The 22,425-nt window shown below is 40.2% G+C and overlaps 2 protein-coding genes and 1 long non-coding RNA gene across 5 annotated transcripts in view; 2 read left to right on the top strand and 1 right to left on the bottom strand.

Annotated features, from left to right (window-relative positions):
- Positions 1–4,829: 4,829 nt before the first annotated feature.
- On the bottom strand, positions 4,830–11,900 carry LOC149102415 (uncharacterized). Of its 2 annotated transcripts, none has more exons than XR_016202287.1 (2): positions 11,149–11,900; positions 4,830–5,937 (listed from the first exon to the last, which is right to left on the bottom strand). It is a non-coding gene; the product is annotated as an uncharacterized LOC149102415 (long non-coding RNA). The 2 variants fall into 2 exon arrangements; XR_016202288.1 differs by lacking the exon at positions 11,149–11,900 and adding an exon at positions 6,095–7,351.
- On the top strand, positions 7,586–11,085 carry LOC110055994 (ZP domain-containing protein-like). The gene is made up of 6 exons (XM_020762430.2): positions 7,586–7,741; positions 7,838–8,242; positions 8,427–8,652; positions 8,970–9,122; positions 9,372–9,505; positions 9,947–11,085. The coding sequence occupies exons 1-6, from the start codon at positions 7,675–7,677 to the stop codon at positions 10,174–10,176; spliced, it is 1,215 nt and encodes a 404-aa protein (XP_020618089.2). The 5' UTR covers positions 7,586–7,674; the 3' UTR covers positions 10,177–11,085.
- A 1,743-nt stretch (positions 11,901–13,643) lies between the features above and the next one.
- The window catches only part of LOC110055970 (uncharacterized), a 41,148-nt gene continuing 32,366 nt past the window's right edge, over positions 13,644–22,425 (top strand). Inside the window, exons 1-2 of one of the 2 annotated variants that reach the window (XM_089274458.1) lie at positions 13,644–13,850; positions 22,389–22,425. The exon at positions 22,389–22,425 is cut by the window's right edge and continues 232 nt beyond it. In XM_089274458.1, the coding sequence (XP_089130584.1) occupies positions 13,719–13,850; positions 22,389–22,425 (169 nt within the window). In that variant the 5' untranslated portion in view covers positions 13,644–13,718. Of the gene's footprint in view, positions 13,851–18,024; positions 18,231–22,388 lie in introns of those variants that run through there. The other variant, XM_089274457.1, reaches the window with a different exon arrangement.

The raw sequence follows: 22,425 nt of genomic DNA, 5'->3' as shown, positions 1-22,425 counted from the left end.
TGACGAGACGAGCGCAACTAGTTTGTGACACACCGGACAGCTTACGTGACGAAAACAGATACCTTGAACGAGTTTTTCACAAAAACAGCTACAACGCTGACTTTATTAGACGAAACATTTACCGACCTACTGAAGCTGACGCTACGAACAGGAACCCTACGCCTGTTACTACAGTGACTATACCTTACATTAAGGGCACTTCTGAGACCATCTCGCGGATCCTACAGCCCTACAACATTCGTGTAGCCCACAAACCTACAACTACGTTACGACACTTACTGACTAACGTGAAAGACAGAGACGAACCTAACGACAGACAGGGAGCAGTTTACAAGATCAAATGCTCCGACTGCCAGGCTTCCTACATTGGTGAGACTGGCAGAAACCTTAACACGAGACTGACTGAACACAAACGAGCCACGAGAAATGGTGATGCCAACAATCACATTGCTGTACATCATCAACTGACAAACCACAACATTGACTGGGACTCTGCTCAGTGCTTAACCTACAGTACAAACTATTTTCAACGACTGACTCTGGAAAGCTGGTACACTAACCTAGAACAAACGCCTCTTAACAGATGTCAACAACTACCGGCGCCTTACAAACGACTTATCCACGACAGAAACGAAACCGACAAACGGACTTCTAACAGACCGACTTAACAATACACGGACCAAAACCGACCTACTTGACTAACAATAGACGGATCGAAACCCACCAATGACTGATGACAAACTTTACACGAGTCTTTCAGCCAATACCATCATGGCTATACTGACCAATCACGTTCAACGGACCAGACTTATAAGATTATCGACTGACAAACACTATTCACTTGACTCTGAAGATGACTTCCGCTCAGGTTGTCGAAACGTCAGTCACCAACAACAGTTCTTTTCAGAACTACACTCACCCGGACGATCACACTATACGAACTATTAAAAATGACTATTAAGTGGCAGTCCCGCTAAAAGCGGTCCACTCGACTTCGGGACCAAAAATAATTTTCCTTCATTTTTTGTCAGTGAAAAGGATTTGACACACATAAATAAAAAAGCAATTTATTATTTTCCAATTCCTTATTTTTGCCTTGCTACGAGCCAAAATTGAATTTTGGCCGAGCTGAGGTTGCCGACCGTGATCAGAAAGGTAAAATTCACCAATTTTGTGAAGCGTGCTACGTCGCCTAAAATGCAGCTCACGGAATTTCGTTTTCCTAACAATTTTAAGGTACATTCATTACTTTGACTGACGAAATATGGAAACTTTTCGAAAAATTCTAAGCTTACCAGCGAGGCTGGAAGACACCCTACTCCGAGGCCTTTGATCACCTACTAAAATTTAGCCGAATTTGACGGGGTAAATCTCAAAAGTTGGGTCTAAATGAAGCCTAAAAAGCACATTACAGTACATTTCATACCTTCATCAACGGTTCTATAAATTCAAACCGGTGGGTATCTCCTTGGATTGCACGCGAGAACAGATTAAATTCTGCCACAGTCAGTGTGTACATAGCTATCGCTCGTGTCAAAGCTCATTTGCATAACCCTAGCACCCGGTGAAAATACATCTTCTTCCGTTCAAGTTCGTTTGTTGACCTTCTGAGTAGTGGCAAATAGCTTCCTTTAATACTTGTGTACACTCTAGATCCAGTTTTGAGGTGAAGGTTGCGTTAAAGTTGATCAATTCTCAAGACTTGCCAGACTCCAAAACTAAATAATGGCGCCGGTCTGCAGAAATTAACCGCAGCCGTCGTCCTGACCCTTCAATAAATTCTGCCGCAGAGGTAGCGCTAGGAGATGAAGAGAATCGTAAGTTTTCATTTACCGTTTAATGGCAACTGAATCCTGTACTACTGCCGAGACTACTGGGAGCTTGAGGGCTATATGCCCGAATTCGAAAAACAACAACAACGAACACTTGCCGGTTGCATCGCTGGGAAATGAACGTGAATGAACACGACACGCTTGAATGGAACTATGTTTTGCGATGAATGATGGGCTTTACTTCTGTGTTATGCTTGATGCTTGTCTTTTAGTATCTTGCACAGCGCATAAAATAAACTTCGGGATCCGTTTATCGGACCGTTTATACTTGAACGAAAGCTGCACCAGCTTCGTCAAAATGTCACACAAGTTGTAACGTGACCAATTACCCAGGTATCTGTACGTGAGGCCCCAAAGGGTAGGGTTTTTCATAAATAGGGTATCGATTTTGGCCATTTTGGTGATAAATTGGGTATGGTTTTAGCACTCTAGTCTTGAATTGGGTATGTTTCTTAGCAGAAGCTACTTTTTCGTCATTATCAATAAGACCTTCAACGAAAGCCCTTCATAACGTATGTTTAGGGCAACTTTGTCAGCCGCAACGGTCATAAATAGGCTATCGAATTTTTGGTCAGGTCATAAATAGGGTAGCAAAAAACGCAGATTTTGGTCATAACGAGGGTAAGGGTTTTGGGAAGTGGGCCGCACACCCCCACTCAACTTTTCTGGAAGAACCCCCCCCCCCCCCCCCAGGGCCAATTACCAGGGGCCGAGGGCAAATCCCTTACCCCGCGCGCGCTGATCATTAGATTTGGCAAGATTTTCTCATTTCAATATTGACAATGAAAAAGCTACCCATTAATTTTTTGGACTAGTAAAATCTTCTCAGTATGACCGAACGACGACAATCATTGCACCTTTTCAATTTTTATCTACCTTTCCTCGGAAAATATAAGGAGTTGCTAACACATGAGGGCGGAGGAAGCAGACATGGACCTAAAATTCACTTTTCCTTTCCCGTTATCAGCCGTTCGTTTTTCACAGAAAACACAATGGAAGAAGATCAAAAGATGGGACCAAGAAACATAAGAGTGCATGTCCCATCACTTAACCATATGTTTCGCGAGGCGGAGAAATCAAAGACAAACTATTTTTATGGCCAATAATTCTGGTGTCGTCAGAAAAAATGAGAAGCTTAGTAGTCCTATAAACACAAAGTGAGAAATCGGCCTCTCAACATCTGCACGCGCTTCGATGTGGACGTTTTTTGGAAGGTTTCTTGGTCCCATCTTTTGATTTTCTTCCATTGTGTTTTCTATGAAAAACGAACGGCTGATAACGGGAAAGGAAAAGTGAATTTTAGGTCCATGTCTGCTTCCTCCGCCCTCATGTGTTAGCAACTCCTTATATTTTCCGAGGAAAGGTAGATAAAAATTGAAAAGGTGCAATGATTGTCGTCGTTCGGTCATACTGAGAAGATTTTACTAGTCCAAAAAATTAATGGGTGGCTTTTTCATTGTCAATATTGAAAATGAGAAAATCTTGCCAAATCTAATGATCGGCGCGCGCGGGGTAAGGGATTTGCCCTCGGCCCCTGGTAATTGGCCCTGGGGGGGGGGGGGGGGGGTTCTTCCAGAAAAGTTGAGTGGGGGTGTGCGGCCCACTTCCCAAAACCCTTACCCTCGTTATGACCAAAATCTGCGTTTTTTGCTACCCTATTTATGACCTGACCAAAAATTCGATAGCCTATTTATGACCGTTGCGGCTGACAAAGTTGCCCTAAACATACGTTATGAAGGGCTTTCGTTGAAGGTCTTATTGATAATGACGAAAAAGTAGCTTCTGCTAAGAAACATACCCAATTCAAGACTAGAGTGCTAAAACCATACCCAATTTATCACCAAAATGGCCAAAATCGATACCCTATTTATGAAAAACCCTACCCTTTGGGGCCTCACGTACAGATACCTGGGTAATTGGTCACGTTACAACTTGTGTGACATTTTGACGAAGCTGGTGCAGCTTTCGTTCAAGTATGAACGGTCCGTTAAACGGATCCCGAAGTTTATTTTATGCGCTGTGCAAGATACTAAAAGACAAGCATCAAGCATAACACAGAAGTAAAGCCCATCATTCATCGCAAAACATAGTTCCATTCAAGCGTGTCGTGTTCATTCACGTTCATTTCCCAGCGATGCAACCGGCAAGTGTTCGTTGTTGTTGTTTTTCGAATTCGGGCATATAGCCCTCAAGCTCCCAGTAGTCTTGGCAGTAGTACAGGATTCAGTTGCCATTAAACGGTAAATGAAAACTTACGATTCTCTTCATCTCCTAGCGCTACCTCTGCGGCAGAATTTATTGAAGGGTCAGGACGACGGCTGCGGTTAATTTCTGCAGACCGGCGCCATTATTTAGTTTTGGAGTCTGGCAAGTCTTGAGAATTGATCAACTTTAACGCAACCTTCACCTCAAAACTGGATCTAGAGTGTACACAAGTATTAAAGGAAGCTATTTGCCACTACTCAGAAGGTCAACAAACGAACCTGAACGGAAGAAGATGTATTTTCACCGGGTGCTAGGGTTATGCAAATGAGCTTTGACACGAGCGATAGCTATGTGCACACTGACTGTGGCAGATTTTAATCTGTTCTCGCGTGCAATCCAAGGAGATACCCACCGGTTTGAACTTATAGAACGGTTGATGAAGGTATGAAATTTACTGTGATGTGCTTTTTAGGCTTCATTTAGACCCAACTTTTGAGATTTACCCCGTCAAATTCGGCTAAATTTTAGTAGGTGATCAAAGGCCTCGGAGTAGGGTGTCTTCCAGCCTCGCTGGTAAGCTTAGAATTTTTCGGAAAGTTTCCATATTTCGTCAGTTAAAGTAATGAATGTACCTTAAGTTGTTATGAAAACGAAATTCCGTGAGCTGCATTTTAGGCGACGTAGCACGCTTCACAAAATTGGTGAATTTTACCTTTCTGATCACGGTCGGCAACCTCAGCTCGGCCAAAATTCAATTTTGGCTCGTAGCAAAGCAAAAATAAGGAATTGGAAAATAATAAATTGCTTTTTTATATATGTGTGTCAAACCCTATTCACTGACAAAAAATGAAGGAAAATTATTTTGGTCCCGAAGTCGAGTGGACCGCTTTTAGCGGGACTGCCACTTAAAAGCTCTTTTTCAAATGAAACTTTTACTTTTGTGGGAAACTGTAATGGTTATGATTAATTGGTAACAGGACATCGTGTCGTCCAATTCAGTCTGTAATCACACTCGTGTTTAACAAATCGGACGACCGCGAAGCGGGAGTCCGATTTTGTTAATCACTCGTATGATTACAGACCGAAATGGACTCCACTCAGTCCTATTACCATTATTTATTATAATTAATATTGATGCGTAGTTTTTACTGATACGTTTTTTGGTTTTAATTGAGGACAAAGTTATTTAGCAACGCTGGTTACGCCACAAAATTGCACAAAAATGCTTAAAAATCTTACCTTTGTCGTACTTTTGCATCAGACTAAATAAAGGAAGAGAGCAACAAAATTGTTTGCTTTGTTTTTTTTGGAGCAACTTTTGAGAAACTTTCCGCTTACAAAAAGCAACTTTTGATTCTTTTTGAGCAACGTTTGAGCAATTTTTTTAGAAATTGCGGGCAACGTTTTGGAAAATCTCGAGCAACTTGTGGAAACCCCTAACTGCAGCAGACCAGGGGTAAACTGCTGACTATATATTGTGTTACAATGTATTTCCGTTATCGGTTGCTCACCGTAAACTGGGTTATTCAGGCTAATCGCAGGGAACGTCTGCGCTTCGATCAGAGCCTGAATATCACTCAGGTTAGCCAGAATGACGCTCCGGTTAGCCTGTTCACCGTTATCTCTCAGTTATGGAAATGGTAACACGGCCTGCATTTTACCCCCAGTCCGCATCCTGCAGTCTGCAGTCCGCAATCCGCAGTCTGCGTTTTACACTGGTCGCTTTCCATTTTCGGACTTTTCCACAAACCGCACTTGGAACTCTGCACTCTGTACCCCACATTTTCTGTCTGACTGAGTAGTTCATAATTACCACAAAACCAATCAGTGGAACAGCATGGCTTCGATAAGTTTTTCCCTTCGTGCACCGCTTTAGTGCTTTGCATGGGGTCTTTCGCGCCTGCAAAAATGAAACAGGCTTCAATTTCACAGCTGCTTAAGTTGTGTACAAGACTACGATGACCAGATTCATGTCTTCACATCTTTCTCAGGATCTTCCACTAATATAATTATTCACTTGCAAAAATGAAACGTGTTAATTAAATAGACTTAACTACCTTTACGGATCAACTACTGCCTCGCTAGGTTTCCAGCTTGAAATAAAGTAGCTATTTGTCAATAGCTGATTGACTCTTTGAAATTCAGGCTTCCAAAGTGCTAGTTCAGCGCTTTTTCTTTAAACAATAATAAGCCATTGTTTAAAGAATCCACAAACGCCATCACGTGGGTAGTACCCCGGGGTCAGCATTTCATTTTCCCTCATTTCCAAAAATTTGCGCAGCATGGAAACATGCTTATGTCCTTTCTATGGTGTAAAAAAATTCGATCATCATAAAAAAGCTTTTCAACAGTCATTCGTATGGTTCACGTTGAACACGAATTGCTACAATCGCTTTCACCGAGCGTCAGTTCTCCTAACATGCATGGTCCGCTTAACATGACTGAGGTTGTTATAGGTTTGGAATTACATCTACGCCGTTTGTAGTTAATACCCAGAGCATAAGGTACAAACTAAAGCAATTAAGTTGAGGCCGAAAAATCGCATGCTCGCTGATATCAGAATTGATATCAAATGATTTTAATACGTTGGTCACTGCATTAGAAGATAACCATTAAAAATGACGTCAGGGCTGGGCAGTTTTATAACTAATCTGCAGAACTGTTGGCACACTGCGAAAGCAAGCCACGCCTTGCGTGCTCACAGCTCAAGGTAGGTTGTAATGATACAAAATGAATTGCACTTTTCTTAGCTAGCAGAGTGAAATAAATGCATAAGATCCAGGGCTACAGCTGTCGACAATTAAAGTTAATAAATATTCAGGAATGTCAGTATTGAATGCAGTTTACATGTCTCGCTCAGTGGAGCCTGGAGGGTACACCTCTGAGTGTTCGTTGTAGAACGTAACTTGTCACGCTCAATAACGAACGCTCAGAATGTGAAGTAATAATAACATGACAAGGACATATCCACTCGAACAACTCCTTAGTGTCTGTAATAGAATATCGGAAACTTCCTTTGATGATCAAGTAGTTAAGCGTGATATTCAGTGTCTGCCTTGTTTTTTTGTTTTAATAGGGCGTATCTCGGAAATAACACGACAGGAATTTGAAAGCATTTCCTAATAAAGTATTCACACAAACAACTCCTTATAGTGTCTTAAAATAGAATAACTGGAACGTCCTTTGATGATCCAGTAGGTTCAGTTCAAAGGGTGACGTTCAGTGTCTTGTTCAATTTTTTATTACTTTTTCGTGCATTCAGTATAAGAGCGATAAGAAACACTTGATACTGACAGAAATGGATTCTGTACTTCCGCAACGAAATGAACAAAAATTGCAATTCGCATCAATCGGCAGACCATTTCTAAAGACTTCGCATCAGTGCCGATGGGATGCCATAGCATAAGCCACACCACAGTAAGCAAGAACAATAATTAGCTACATGCATGGAAATAATAGACTGTTTTCAATAATCTAATAAGTGAATGGATTTTCTGAAACTGTTCAGTGATTGGTTTTAGTGCGCAGTTTGTCAGTTTTGACTGACAGGTAAAAGTTACGAGGCTCAGCAGCTCACAACGTTTGTAGGAAATGAATTCGAGCCAAGGCTAATAACATTTTCGACATCTCCAACGACATGATGCACTGGGCCTTGGTAGCTGTACTGATAATTTCTCTTTTGACGCTTTCTGTGATCGGCAATGGTACTGTAATGAGAAAGTATTCCATCCGGCCCTGTCATCATACAACGACATTTTAGATCTAGCTTCTAACTTTGCAATGTTTTGTCCTGATTTCAGAACCTCCGGCTGGTGTTACAGTTACATGCGGTGACTATGTTATCGAAGTGTCGATTGAAAAGGCATTATATCCGTCCTTAGAGGCGAACCGGCTGCGTTTTTATTACTCCTCATCAGCTGGTTGTCAAGCCACACAAACCTCCACGCATTTGTATGTCAGCACTTCTTTGCATGGCTGCGGGACACTGTTCCTCGAAACGGGAAACAGTCTTGTTTTCTCGAATGTCGTTGTACAAGAGGCAGTACCACTCCAAGGATCTGGCGCTGGATCTGGAGATTATGGCTCCGCGGCCGTGATCACTCGAGATCACGATTTTGACCTTCCTTTCGAATGCACCTACTCGAGGAAGAAGATTCTTAGCTTGCAGTTCGTTCCTGAAGGGAGAGTAGAGATACCTGACGTGGGTATGAAGAAGTTTAGCTTTTGACGTCGCTTCATTGGGAAACACAGAGTGTTTGACAACATGTAACACGGTTTGAAACCTTTAAATGTAACTGGTCAGACCATACATAACGTACCGAATCAACCCTTTCAATGTGATTTTGAATACATGAAAATGACTGACCTATTTGCAACGTTATTTTTCAGTGGAATTCGGCGACCTCACCTTCACATTCGATGTCTACAAAACTTCATCATATTCAACAGCCTACACTAACGATGAATTTCCAGTTGAAGTGACCCTCAATGATTACATGTATTTTGAGTACAGCGTAGAGTCCACTGCTGACCTGGTTGTATTCGCTCTGACTGTTAAGGCCACTCCAGAAGCAAGTTTCTATTCGTCACCCCATTACTCTATTGTAGAAAATGGGTAGGTATGTAATAGGTACATGAAGACCTGGTGAATTAAGCACCATCACGAAAGCCTTATTTATGTAGTGTTGTGATTAAGTGAGTCACTGGAGTTAATCAGTATTCCATCCATCGATCATTTTTCCTCTTTTAGTCCATAGCTTAATTCGAGGCATCTCAGTTTCGATTAGAACGTCCTATAGCTCTCTTAATTAAATCCTGCTTATTCAATTTGTATTGCCCATAAAATAGGCCACTTGGTTGTTGCAACGTTTCTTAATTAAAGAACCACCCACCCATTTAGTAGTGTAACAGAACGGGTATGTTTTTTGATAGATGTCCAAGCGATACAACTTTGGAACACGACTACGACGGGTCCCGCAGCTATCAAAAACTCAAGTTTCGAACATTCAGATTCTTCAATAACTACGATTCGTATTACATCCACTTGGAACTGCTGGCCTGTCACGTTAACTCTCTGAATTCCAGGTTAGTTATTGTTAGCTAACATTAGTTTTCTGACTGAGAAAGTGAGCCAGTAATCAAAAACCTTTTACACTGGTGAGAGTGGTGTTTGCATAGCTGAACTGAGTAAAATTGTGACACTGAGCCTAGATCAGACTGGGCTGTGCAGAAATAATCCAGCACGTAGCTCGGTAACACAGCCTTGCTGAGAACCGTTTAAAAAGAATTTCAGAGTTGAGGTAATTAACTTCTTTGCAATCTGTCAACTTTAAGGTGCAATCAAGGATGTTTGAGAGGGAGCAGCGGGAGAAAGAGAAGAGAGGTGGAAGAAGAAATGAGCACATCAGACAGTTATGTTATCAAAAGAGGGCCTCTGCTGATAAAAGAAAAGCCGAAGGAAAGTGCAGGTATAGTAATTAACTGAAATCAGAATTTCTATAATTCAAAAAGCGCATGTTTAGACCAGAAGGAATGCAAAACTTTCTAAGAAATCGAAGATTAAAAGTGCCCATGCAGCGTAAGTCATAGGAAAACTTTGCAAGAACCCTGCATCAAGCTGGAAGCGTTGAGAAATACAGACACCTGTGTTCCCTTATTCAAAGATCAGAGCTATACCTTTGACGTAGACCAAAAAAAAGTATCTCTTCCAATTAAACGAAAATATACTGCTTTTACAAATTTAACTTCCACGACAAAAGTCTTATCAATATTGCGGCAGAAAAAAAAAGCCATTATACGCGAACCATACATGCATTTTCGAAATTTAATCTTAAGCTGTTAGTATTCTTCACAATCAGCAAGTAAAATTTGTTATCCCTCACATGTTTTTCTGGTGTCTCTACGTGTAGATACAGGCAAGCAATCTGCGGCTGTAATTGGAGGCGCAGCGGCCGCTGGTGGTTTAGCCTTGGTCGCAATCATAGCCCTGGCTGTTTTGTTTGTCAAGTACCGTATTGCACGGCTTTTGCTGAACAGGAACAAGATTGGAGACCTGTACGCCACCCAAGACGAGCAGATGAGCAGAGAAAATGCTTATATCCAGGAGGATGGCATGATCGAAAACACTGACGAGATGTGAAGCCGAAAAAAAAAAAACGTTACCTGTGATTTTGAGAAGCCATTTTGTTAGGACCGGCAAGAGGCGGTGCCGCTAAATTCCTCACGTTTTACAGGCACTGCAATGTAATGTCCGTGATTGGCGAATGAACATTAAAAAGTAACCAATCAGGAAAACGACAAGGAGTACCATAGTTTTTAGAATTTTTCGCTTCTTTCCTGCGTTATCTTTCTTGAGAGTTAAGGGAAATATGGCGTCCAAAAAATAATTTCTCAGCTCACTCAGGCCTCTTTTCAAACTAAATAAAAATTGCTGTTAGTTTTAGTAAAGTCTACTTGAGATCATATTGTATTGCGTTTGCATGAAACGACTCATAGTTGGTAACTTTATAATGTCGCCACTACGACTAAGCGAAAAAGTTCGCGTACATAAGTATTCTCGAGATTAGCAAAGTCAAGTTATATGACCAAAATATAATCATAAACGTGATAATTTTGTGGACAAAACAAAAGATAATCTAAAGTTTCGTGAAATTTGGCAATAGTGCACCGACACTGTTAAAACACCAAAAGCCATCTACCGATATATTTTGAGGAATGTATGCTGTTAACAGAGTACACACAATCAAGGATATCTATGTTTTTTCGGTTGTTACAAGAGTTAAGTAAAGTTGTGTTCAGAAGAGCACTGTGAGAGTCAGAAGAAGATAAACTCTGATCTGTATAAGTATGCTAAGTTCTAACTGACGAACTTATATTGTTCAGGTTCACCTTCCATGCGTTGTACATATAATTACATGTGTAACAGAGTTCAGTTGTAGTTAAAGTACTTTTACTTTTATAAGTATTTCTCACCCAACTTTAAGAAAGTAGGAAACAAATATGACATATATTCGTAAGCACGAAATAAATATATTTTCGTATATGGTAATGTGTCCTGATTTATGCTGTGTTTAGACTTGAACGGTTTACCGAGGTATCAGAGTTTACTTACCTAAGTAAACATTTTCCGTGTGTAAACGCCAACTGATACTTTGGTAAATGCCGCAAAAGACAAAAGAAATTTAAGCGAGGTAAAAGTTGTAATTATCCTGTGATCAGGCATGGTGACAGTTGGTAACCAAGGTCAAGATGACAGATATATCCGCTTGTGACGGCGTAATATTTCACTTCCCGCGGTGAGCAAATTGTACGATTGTCGACAAAGCAAAGTGTTTCTTTTCCAGTTTTGACTGGCTATCATGGCAGATAACGTGGAAAGATTGGATTGATCTTCTTAAAGCGAACAAATCCGTATCGTAAAAGAAAGCATTGTATTTTTCATTCTCAGTGTTATTTACAACTTTCCCTAGACAAATTTCGATCCTTTGTTGTGTAATTATTGTCGATATATTTTACCACCAGGAAGGATGCTGTATTTACAACGTATCCACGTTTCTACGCATATAACCATGCACACTCTGGGTATGATCAAGTAGCTGAATTTTCGCCGCAATATTATGGCACCTCAATTTGCTCCTGTGCCGCTGCGGTGGGATCCTCGTCCAAGTTCGATTTGACGTTGATAATGCAGCGCGCGCGAATGTTGAAAGATCAACTTGAGTTATTTGAGCCGGTATAAACACTGGACGAATGTACCAAGGTTAAGTAACTTGACCTTAGTAACTGTTCACCTTGGTAAAAACTCAAATGTAAACACAGCATTAGTCTTGGGAAGAATTTGAAAAAGTCATGGCGGTGAAGGCGTTTCGATCTTATGGAAATTTACCGTCGCTTGCATCTAGGCGTGAACACGCGACGCCGAAACATGTTCTAATTGGGTGTTAAACATGGCATGATCATTGGTGTTAAACATGGTCATCAATCATTTGAAGTTTAGCAGACCGTGGCGCGAACTTTCGCGCTAAAAGTTCAGCACACGAACTGGCAGAAAGGTTGGACATTGAAGACTTGTGTCAATATGCATACATACGCCTTTCAGGAAAGTGGTTTTACTTCTAGTATAACCATGAAAATATATTGGCATCGTCCGTATTTGTTGATCGTGAACATTTTGAGCGCGAAAGTTCGCGTTACGCTCTGGTAAACTTCAAATATTTGATGACCAATCATGCCACGTTTGACACCCAATCAGAACATGTTTCGGCGACACGTGTTCATGCTTAGATGCAAGCGACGGTAGTTTCTCAGTTTAACTTTAAATGCCTAGCTATCCTTGGAGAAGGGAAAATTTTGGGAAGACCGATACCAAATTCCCATGTACATACATAATCTTTATTCACAAAGCAATCTTAAGATAAAAGTCTTCAATTGAATCAAGGCCGTTTGTAGTATCAGTTACATCCAATTAGTATGTGCACACACTGCACCCTTATACAGCCTGCGGTAATTCTTGAATAGCTTTTAGTGGCTGCATTAACGTAGCTTCACAATAATGATTGATTTGAATTGATAGAGGACTCGGTATTCTACAAAAGCCGCTTTCCCAAAGGTGCGACGGTCGCTAACCACAGACAATTTTGAAAATTAGTTCGAGCTACACACCTATCCCCGCGTATGAGTAGTAAATTAAAATAAGAATTCAAAAACTGAAACCCAAAGATCAAATTTGTAAGCAAGACGTAGTTTATTTCTCCATAACCACCTTTCTATGAACAGCTGCCTAGCGCCCTTACTGCCCAGCAGTTCAATCAGTGTGACGTCAACACTTCCGGTTAACGAAACTGCTACAGTTGATTTCCCAATAATTTCTCAATACTTTCTTAATATAAGAATCACATCGACTGTACTGTTGAAATATTTTGTGGTAACTCAAATTCGTGATGAAAGGAAAACACTTTTACTTCTTATCACTACTGCTTCAGTTAAAACGCTGGCACAGCAAAGATTAACTGAATACTCCAAGAGCCTATTGTTACCTCTCCGCCAGCGGGGGTTCATACCTTAAACCAACCCAGACAAAAAACAAAACTAATCAGTTAGGAAACTGTCTGTCAATTACAATGAGTTGGTATGTATGAGTTTCTTTTTCGGGCAACAATAGCGTCTTTTGTCTTTACAGAGCAGATTCTTCTTCAAGCCCTGCTAACGGATGTCATGTTGTCGGAAAATGGAGCAAACCTTCTTTTAGCCAATACCTGCGTGTAATAATAAAGGGCGGGGGGAGGGGAAGAGAAGGTAGAAGAGCTAGCTTTACAGCTTAAGTTGTTCAAAACCACGTTAAGTTCTTTCTCGACAGCAAGTCTAGAGACTTTCAGTTTAATATCATTACTTATCAAAAGTAGTCTGCCATATATCTGGTATATTTTTATTGTTGAATCGATCACATATTTCAATTCATGGTTAGTTTAATTTAAACAGAAATGAACTTCAAAGAATGCGGTTTTCCAAAACGTCTTCAGGCTATGGATAATTTGTTAGTAGACGATGTATACGCCTCAATGATTTTGACTGGCAGCTTCAAAGTTAGCTTGCCGTGCTTTGAGCGCTTGTTACAGTGACCTTGATTTTTATTCACTGAGAAGTCAGGTAAAATAAACGCGAAGCAGGTTCTTCAATAACAAGATGACGCGCTGCGAGTCAGCGAGCTTCCTTTCTCTCCTGACTCTCCTGTTATGGCTATCGTCGGCGGAAGCATCGCATTTTCGTTTTGGCAGTATCTCATGGGCTCCGACTCCGGGCTTCAGCAGCAACACGGTAGAGTACTATACCCAACTTCACACCAGCCACTAATTATAAGTAGATAGGCAAAGCCCGTAATGATCATTTAGAATGTGGTTATAACGGGATCACTTCATGGAGATACTTTGAACGATTGCTGCTCATTTGTTGAAACGTTTTTAGCAGAAACTTTCTCGCTCGCTATTCGTGAATGCTCTTGGATACTAGAGAAGCAAATAAGCATTTTCCACGACCCTTGTGCAAATGCCACTCGAGGTACTTGTATAATCACTGCAACTGCGCGTCTTTTTGTACTCGCAAGAAATTACTTTTTATAGTCTGAATCGCTTCCTTGTTAAACTACATAAATACTGCGATAGCAGATGGGTGTGGAAGTTTGAAGACGAATATTTTCAGCAGCTTGGGGCTTGTTTAATGAGTGATTCACATGTACAGCGGAATACTGTTATATCAAATTGATTATTGATCGTAGGCAGGTTGTTTCAAAAACACCTAAGAAGCTGCTTGTGCAAATCCTTTTGGCAGAGGCATTGATAGAAAGTGAGAACTTTTAACAAGTTTTGGGTCGATAACTAGGCAGGTGAAACTAGAATGGGCTGAATCATAATTTTGTTATTGATGTCTGATTTGTACCACACATCTTCCTTTCAAAAAAATGTGAAGTTTATGTGCGCCAGAAATATTGTTTTGAAACAAGTTATGAACAGCGATCGGACAGAGTCCTCTTTCATTTAAACTGCTGAGGCTGCCTTTGATCCCAAATACTAATGAGTTTCTTCAGTAGCTAAAATACGTTTTTAATTTTCCATCATGGAGTCTGATCCAATTCAAGGTTTAGCATGTCTTTTTCAATAAGCTCTGTTGTATCCCTTTTTACTGGCGTCTGTAGCCGTCCTCAGTACACGTGGCAGGGCATTTTACAGACTACTCCCTTAACCAGGGTGTAGGCTCAACAGAGTGGCTGGAGGCCGCTCAAAAAAAAAAATCTCACTACCTATATTAACCAGCCGTCAAGTCTGGTACGCTATTGCGCCTTTCTCTGCTCGCCTCTTAAGGACAAGTACATTCATTGCTTTATATTTCCTTACGTACCCGTACAGGCTAGCCCCTTTTCAGTGTATTTCAGTATGTTAAAAGTTCTGGTTTGTTTTTTTTAGTCTAAGATTTTTTCCCTCTGTCCATGGCGCTCCCGCAGCATCCTAGCAACGCATTCTCTGGAGATGAGCTCGTTATCCTCTTCTCAAGCTAGTATAATCTACGCTGACATAGAATCACATCCTTCATTGCTTAGGCCATTTTTTTAACTGAAAGAAAGCGAAAGCCCGAATCTACATGTATAAGACCCGAGTTTCATGAGAAGACCGTCGCGACTGCAGGGTCCTCACTACTACACTGGAATTTCAACATTCGCGATACTAGTTTGAAGGTCTTGAAGTTATGGAACTGCTGTACTTTTCATTGCCAGGACATATGTTGAAACGGTGGCGATTTTGGCAGCGATTTTAATTACATGAGTGTTTTACTATTTTCACCTTTAAAAACTTAATGATAATACATTGTTCATGGCTAGTCTGACGCAGCTCGTTTCGTCCCGGCCAAGGGACTCGATCATCAGAGACCTTTCTACTTGGCAAACTCGTTGGGCATCGCGCTCAAAGTCCCGTTCGCTAACAAAATGATGACAACAATCTCGCCTTATATTGCATTAGGATTCCCGACCGCACAGATTCAAGAGTGAAAATTGACAATAAAGTTGACAGTTACTTGTGATAATACATTGTTCCCGTGAACTAACCATAAATTAGCGCTTTTGTGAAAAGTAAATATTTCCAAAGCATCATTCCGAAGATTGTACGATACCAATTCTCGACACTTAGCATGTAAATACGCCTACAAGTCTTTCCCGAACGCACAATTAACGAGAGTAAAAATTAATGGCAACTTTGCAAAAAAGACGGTTTATGTAAGTAAAATGCATCCCGCTATTAAGAGAAAGAACTCTGTTCATGATGCGCTCTGGAAAGATCTTTGCGATTACTTCATAGTAGTCTTAATATCACCTGATGTTAGTCATTTTTCACGAATAAAATTAATACCAGCTGATAAGATCACTGATAAAACCCTAAATATTTTTCTTCAGACGGTGCATGTCACCAAATTCAAACGAAAAATGCCGCTTTGCTCACCCGTTTAATTTGGATTTTCAATGCCTCTGCAACCGCAAAATGTTATCTATTAGCATTGCAGATATTTTCGTTATTATACTTAGCCAACTGTGTCCATTTCTTGGAAAGATTGTTCGCATTCCTGATAATCATCCATATTAACAAGTTATTTGTAGACGCGACTTAATCTAACATAATTTAGTCCCTTTTTGCTCGCCTCGTGTCATGGTTTAATATCAATACTGTGAACTTGGCTGTTAAGTAGACTGCATAATTTACATTGTCTGAAATGACACGAGTATTGTATTGAAGGATTGCATAAATTGCACGCGCTACCAAGTACTGTTGCAACTCATGCCTTAGCTATTTAAACAAGGTTGAATTGAACAAGTAGCTCTTTTTAGTTTTCCCAGATGTTTAATTTTAAGCTTTGATGCCGTTGCAACTGCACAACTGTATGTAACAATTGTTTCAAATATTTCCCTCTTCACACGCAGCCGACTGTGGCCGTTTCTTGGAAATTGCGTGAGTTTGTCCACCCTTCTGATAATTTATGCAATTTAATAAGCCATCTCTAGGGGCGATGCGAAAACAAGCGTGTTTCCTATCACGTTTGAATACTTGACTCTGGCTTTGCACTTAAGTAGGCTAATCATGCCACGTTTGACACCCAATCAGAACATGTTTCGGCGACACGTGTTCATGCTTAGATGCAAGCGACGGTAGTTTCTCAGTTTAACTTTAAATGCCTAGCTATCCTTGGAGAAGGGAAAATTTTGGGAAGACCGATACCAAATGCCCATGTACATACATAGTCTTTATTCACAAAGCAATCTTAAGATAAAAGTCTTCAATTGAATCAAGGCCGTTTGTGGTATCTGTTACATCCAATTTATATGTGCACACACTGCACCCTTATACAGCCTGCGGTAATTCTTGAAGAGCTTTTAGTGGCTGCATTAAAGTAGCTTCACAATAATGATTGATTTGAATTGATAGAGGACTCGGTATTCTACAAAAGCCGCTTTCTCAAAGGTGCGACGGTCGCTAACCACAGACAATTTTGAAAATTAGTTCGAGCTACATATCTATCCCCGCGTATGAGTAGTAAATTAAAATAAGAATTCAAAAACTGAAACCCAAAGATCAAATTTGTAAACAAGATGTAGTTTATTTCTCCATAACCACCTTTCTATGAACAGCTGCCTAGCGCCCTTACTGCCCAGCAGTTCAATCAGTGTGACGTCAACACTTCCGGTTAACGAAACTGCTACAGTTGATTTCCCAATAATTTCTCAATACTTTCTTAATATAAGAATCACATCGACTGTACTGTTGAAATATTTTGTGGTAATTCAAATTCATGATGAAAGGAAAACACTTTTACTTCTTATCACTACTGCTTCAGTTAAAATGCTGGCACAGCAAAGATTAACTGAATACTCCAAGGGCCTATTGTTACCTCTCCGCCAGCGGGGGTTCATACCTTAAACCAACCCAGACAAAAACGAAACTAATCAGTAAGGAAACTGTCTGTCAATTACAATGAGTTAGTATGTATGAGTTTCTTTTTCGGGCAACAATAGCGTCTTTTGTCTTTTGTCTTCTTCAAGCCCTGCTAACGGATGTCATGTTGTCGGAAAATGGAGCAAACCTTCGTTTAGCCAATACCCGCGTGTAATAATAAAGGGCGGGGGGGAGGGGAAGAGAAGGTAGAAGAGCTAACTTTACAGCTTAAGTTGTTCAAAACCACGTTAAGTTTTTTCTCAACAGCAAGTCTAGAGACTTTCAGTTTAATATCCTTACTTATCAAAAGTAGTCTGCCATATATCTGATATATTATAGTGTTGAATCGATCACATATTTCAATTCATGGTTACTTTAATTTAAACAGAAATGAACTTCAAAAAATGCGGTTTTCCAAAACGTCTTCAGGCTATGGATAATTTGTTAGTAGACAATGTATACGCCTCAATGATTTTGACTGGCAGCTTCAAAGTTAGCTTGCCGTGCTTTGAGCGCTTGTTACAGTGACCTTGATTTTTATTCGCCGAGAAGTCAGGTAAAATAAACGCGAAGCAGGTTCTTCAATAACAAGATGACGCGCTGCAAGTCAATGAGCTTCCTTTCTCTCCTGACTCTCCTGTTATGGCTATCGTCGGCGGAAGCATCGCATTTTCGTTTTGGCAGTATCTCATGGGCTCCGACTCCGGGCTCCAGCAGCAACACGGTAGAGTACTATACCCAACTTCACACCAGCCACTAATTATAAGTAGATAGGCAAAGCCCGTAATGATCATTTAGAATGTAGTTATAACGGGATCACTTCATGGAGATACTTTGAACGATTGCTGCTCATTTGTTGAAACGTTTCTAGCGGCAACTTTCTAGTTCGCTACTCGTGAATGCTCTTGGGTACTAGAGAAGCAAATAAGCATTTTCCACGACCCTTGCAAATGTGCAAGGGTCGTGGAAGGACCCTAAAGGAAGGGGGTGGGTGAGTGAATAGATTCACGGATCGACGGATTTGCCCTTGAAAAGCCAAAGGATTGCGAAATTTTGTGATAAATTTTAAGGATTTGCGGATCAGTTTCGAATTTTGGCCTTGCCTACCAGTTCGCGTTGATCCATCACACAGCCGAAGTCGCCGGACATTTTGGTGTCCTCTATGTTTAGGTCTTTTTTATTAAAACTGGTTTAAATGTCATTTTTCTTCACGAAACATTTAGCAAATTTCAAATTACATTTACCTGTTATGCATTAGAGCATTCATGGTAAAATCAACAGAAAAACATTTGCATTTCGCTGCAACACAAAGTAACGCTTTGTAGTGCTTCGTAGTGCTTTGACACTAGCACGGATGGGCGGTTTTGCCTACCCCCATTTACTCCCCTCTAGCGTACTTATTTTATAACACACGAGTAACTGACTGTATTGAATCACCATATATGGCTTACACGCGTGCAATCAAGTCCTCTTGTAAGTCATGGCCTGGCTTAACATTTTAGAACTGAACCACGATATCGAAGTGTGTGAAGAGGATTTAGATAAAGTCGGATATACTGAAACAATTAGATTATTCGCTCTCGATTTTCATGCGTGATAATTCATCACTAAAGTTTCTCCGATTCTTACTGGTTTAAAGTGATCACGTGACGGAATAGTGTTTATCAATAGTGAGACACTATTAGCCCATACTGTCCGTCTGAAGAAAATACCCGGATGGATAGTACTCGTCCGTGAAAATTTTTTTCTGTAAACAAGCGGGCTTATAAAAAATGAACGAGTAAAATTGTATTAAGTGGGTTTTTGTTTGTTTTCTTTTTCGAATTTTACATTTTGAAAATAATTCAATATGATTTTTGAACTGGCGCGCGGAAGAAAATTTAGTGGTGAACAATAAAGGCAATAGAGTGTTTCTGTCGAAGAGCTATCGGCTGATAGTTGACCCTTGGAAATTTGATGTTCTCATTAAAACTAACATATTTGTTTTAAGAACATTAAATTTCCGCGGGGCAACTATCAGTCTAATAGAAAGACTCGTGAAAGTTTGGGAGAACTCGAAAAAGCTGTGGAACGAAGAAGCTCGAAAAAGCGAAAAATCTTTCGAAAAAGCTGTGAAACAAAAAAGCCCGAAAAAGCTGTGGAAACACGAGCCGACAGGGCTCGTGTCTCCACAGCTTTTTTGAGTTCTCTCAAACTTTCACGAGCCTTTCTATTAACTCGATAGAAATACGGTAGATGTTTTCTATTTCTTAAAAGCAGTATCTTGTAATGTATATAAAAAATGTAATCGTCCCTTAAAGTGCACCTAACCCCAAAAATTTTTTTTCGCTAGAACGAATCTACTTATTATTTGAAATAGTTCTGCGAAAACATTTTTGAATTCCGTTAAATCCTCGATTTTCTGTGCCACGACGAAATCTCGAAAATAGCTCCAAAACACCGCCATTTTGTTTCACGACCGAGTTTGAGGAGAATGGGTCCAGCGGCTCTTGTGACGTCTATCCAGGAAGGTTGGATATCTCATTTCCTCTCATTTCCTTCAGGATGGTGCAATACACATTCGAAAAGTGCGCAGAAACGCCTTCCAGAGGTGCTATTGGCTGTTGCAACAATATTCCAGATTTAAAGAAAGATATACTGTACAATTTACTGACCATGATCGGCTAATGGTGCAATAAAGACGTAAACGATGGTTGATTTTGTCGAACCGAAACAAGCGAACTGAATCTGTGAGAACCATTGAAGAACTGTCACTGGAATTTGTTCCGCAGACTTTCGAACGCTATTTTCATAAATGTTCTGCTTAAAGCTAACCAGCAATTTGTAGAAATACTACCTACAACCTATATCTTCCAATCCCGCAGTATTTATAACATAACCGGCAAAGTTGTGTGATCCGGTCATGATCAAGAAGCGTCATACTGATATGTAAATAGATCGCAACTGTACGCCGCTAACCAACACTTATTTCTCTTTCGATTTAGATGAAAGTCGAAGATTAATCCTCTAGAATTACATGATAACAAAATTGTTAGACTCACAGAGTTTTTCGAAGGTTTGGAAATCAGCAGTGCGACAAAGATTCTGTGCAATAGCGTCGAAAATATGACCGCGTAACATTATCTGCGGACCGCTTAGGGAACACATCCTTTTCGCTTATCCGACGAATTTCACTGCAAACTTTGAGAACAATTTACATTGGTTATTTGGAGTTACGACTTAAAACGTGTGACAATGTGAAATCGGTAATTGTATGAAATGTTTCCTTCCGCCTTGCTTCCCGCAGCTTCAAAAATACAGGTCCAAACAATACGATTTTCAATCGATCGAAGCCAATGTTTTGCAGTTCATCAAGTCTCGAAAACTGCAACACGTACGTCGCTCTTATAAACATGAAGCATTCAACTGAAAGTAAAACACAAACTGGATTTAACAGAACCTTGACAAAATACATTCTCGGTAAGGACAAATGTAAACGGGCTATAAACACACGTGGGAATCTTATGTTTAGTTGACGAAATTACCATCCAAAGCAGTCCTTGAGTTTTCTTTCCTGCTTTTCGTTTGTCTGCTCCTCCACTTCGTATCTAGCTTTCCATTTCTAATATACAGGCAGCTCGTCCGCAAAGACGTCTTCCCCATCGTCGCTTGAAATATTGTAAATTGCTCTAAAAGCTCTAAGCAGTGAGTTCACAGTTGTCGAACGTGCTCGATCGAAGTTTATTTCGGAGCCTTCCGAATCGAAACTTAACTCTGACTCCAGTGACGAAAAGTAAATGATTCTGAGACAAAACTTGGACGTTTTAGTCCCAAAATACATCGGAACGATTAGTTTTGCGTTCTATTTTCTCGAGCAAATACAGAGAGTTGACTGAGGCGCTATTGTGTTTGGTTCCTGGGTAGACGTCATCAGGTACCGCCGCCCCAGACTCCCTAAAACGCGGTCGTGAAACACTTCAATCGCGACTTTGAAAGGGCATAGAAAATCGAAGATTCAACCAAATTCAAAAATTTCTTCGCCCAAATGCTTCAAATAAAGTCTAGATTTGTTTTAGCGAAAAAAAAATTTTGGGGTTAGGTGCACTTTAAGATCTCTTCGCATTGTTCCTGATCATCTGAAGAACGCTTTAGTACAAGGCTAGTATTTGTTATCTTATGCGTCGTTTTATTTACTGTATCTTTGGTGTGTGTGATTATTTTTTTATTCCAGTGATTATGATGTATTCCAGTGATCGGTGTCTACCATTTTGTCCCAAAGAGACTTTCATTTAATCGGATCTATGAATTTATTAGAGCAAATGTTGCCAAATGAAAAATGTTCAAGCTAGGTCTTGCACAACAACCTACAGAAAGGGTGGGTAGCTTTCAACCAACTCAGTTGATAGCTTTTTAAACTTATCAACTTATGATGTGTCCTTTCTGTGTTAACCTCTCAAGATAGTCGAGACAGGGGGCTTTGAAGGAGAAAGAAGTTAAATTCCGGCGCTCTTTGTGTGCCATCCGGAAACTTTAAATTCGCATTTCCATAGCATTGTGAGGTTTCTAGACTTATAATTGGTTTTTATTTTAGGTGTTTAATATTTTATAATAACTTAGTGATTCTTTTAAAACTGACCGTAAGTTAATTGCGTTGTTCCACAATCTAGGTTATCTTTGCATTCCAGTGAGAACTATATTAAAAATTACAGTGAGCGAAGGTAGTGTTTACTTAGGTTTTTCTGATGATATAAGCGTGCTCAAATTCCGCGTGCACCTCATATGCCAGCAATATTATAGTTTAAGATAAATAATGAAAGTTTCTCTCGATGAGCTGATAAAAGATAATTAACAAATATTCAAGGTTTTTTCCATTAATTGTTACCAATTTGCTCCATTTTATTAGGTCACTTTTACCTTTAAACTGGCTTTTCGAAGATCGT

Source organism: Orbicella faveolata, unplaced genomic scaffold (genome assembly GCF_042242905.1).
Source record: "Orbicella faveolata isolate gen_17 unplaced genomic scaffold, um_ofav_v1 contig_36, whole genome shotgun sequence".
Classification (NCBI taxonomy): Eukaryota; Metazoa; Cnidaria; class Anthozoa; order Scleractinia; family Merulinidae; genus Orbicella; species Orbicella faveolata.
This window is presented reverse-complemented; position numbering and strand designations above follow the sequence as displayed.

Excerpts from the sequence above, each read along its gene's own strand:
- LOC110055994 (XM_020762430.2), top strand. The coding sequence starts at position 7,675 with ATGATGCACTGGGCCTTGGTAGCTGTACTGATAATTTCTCTTTTGACG. Across the intron at positions 8,243-8,426 it reads AGTAGAGATACCTGACGTGG|TGGAATTCGGCGACCTCACC; the intron begins GTATGAAGAAGT and ends GTTATTTTTCAG. Across the intron at positions 8,653-8,969 it reads TACTCTATTGTAGAAAATGG|ATGTCCAAGCGATACAACTT; the intron begins GTAGGTATGTAA and ends GTTTTTTGATAG.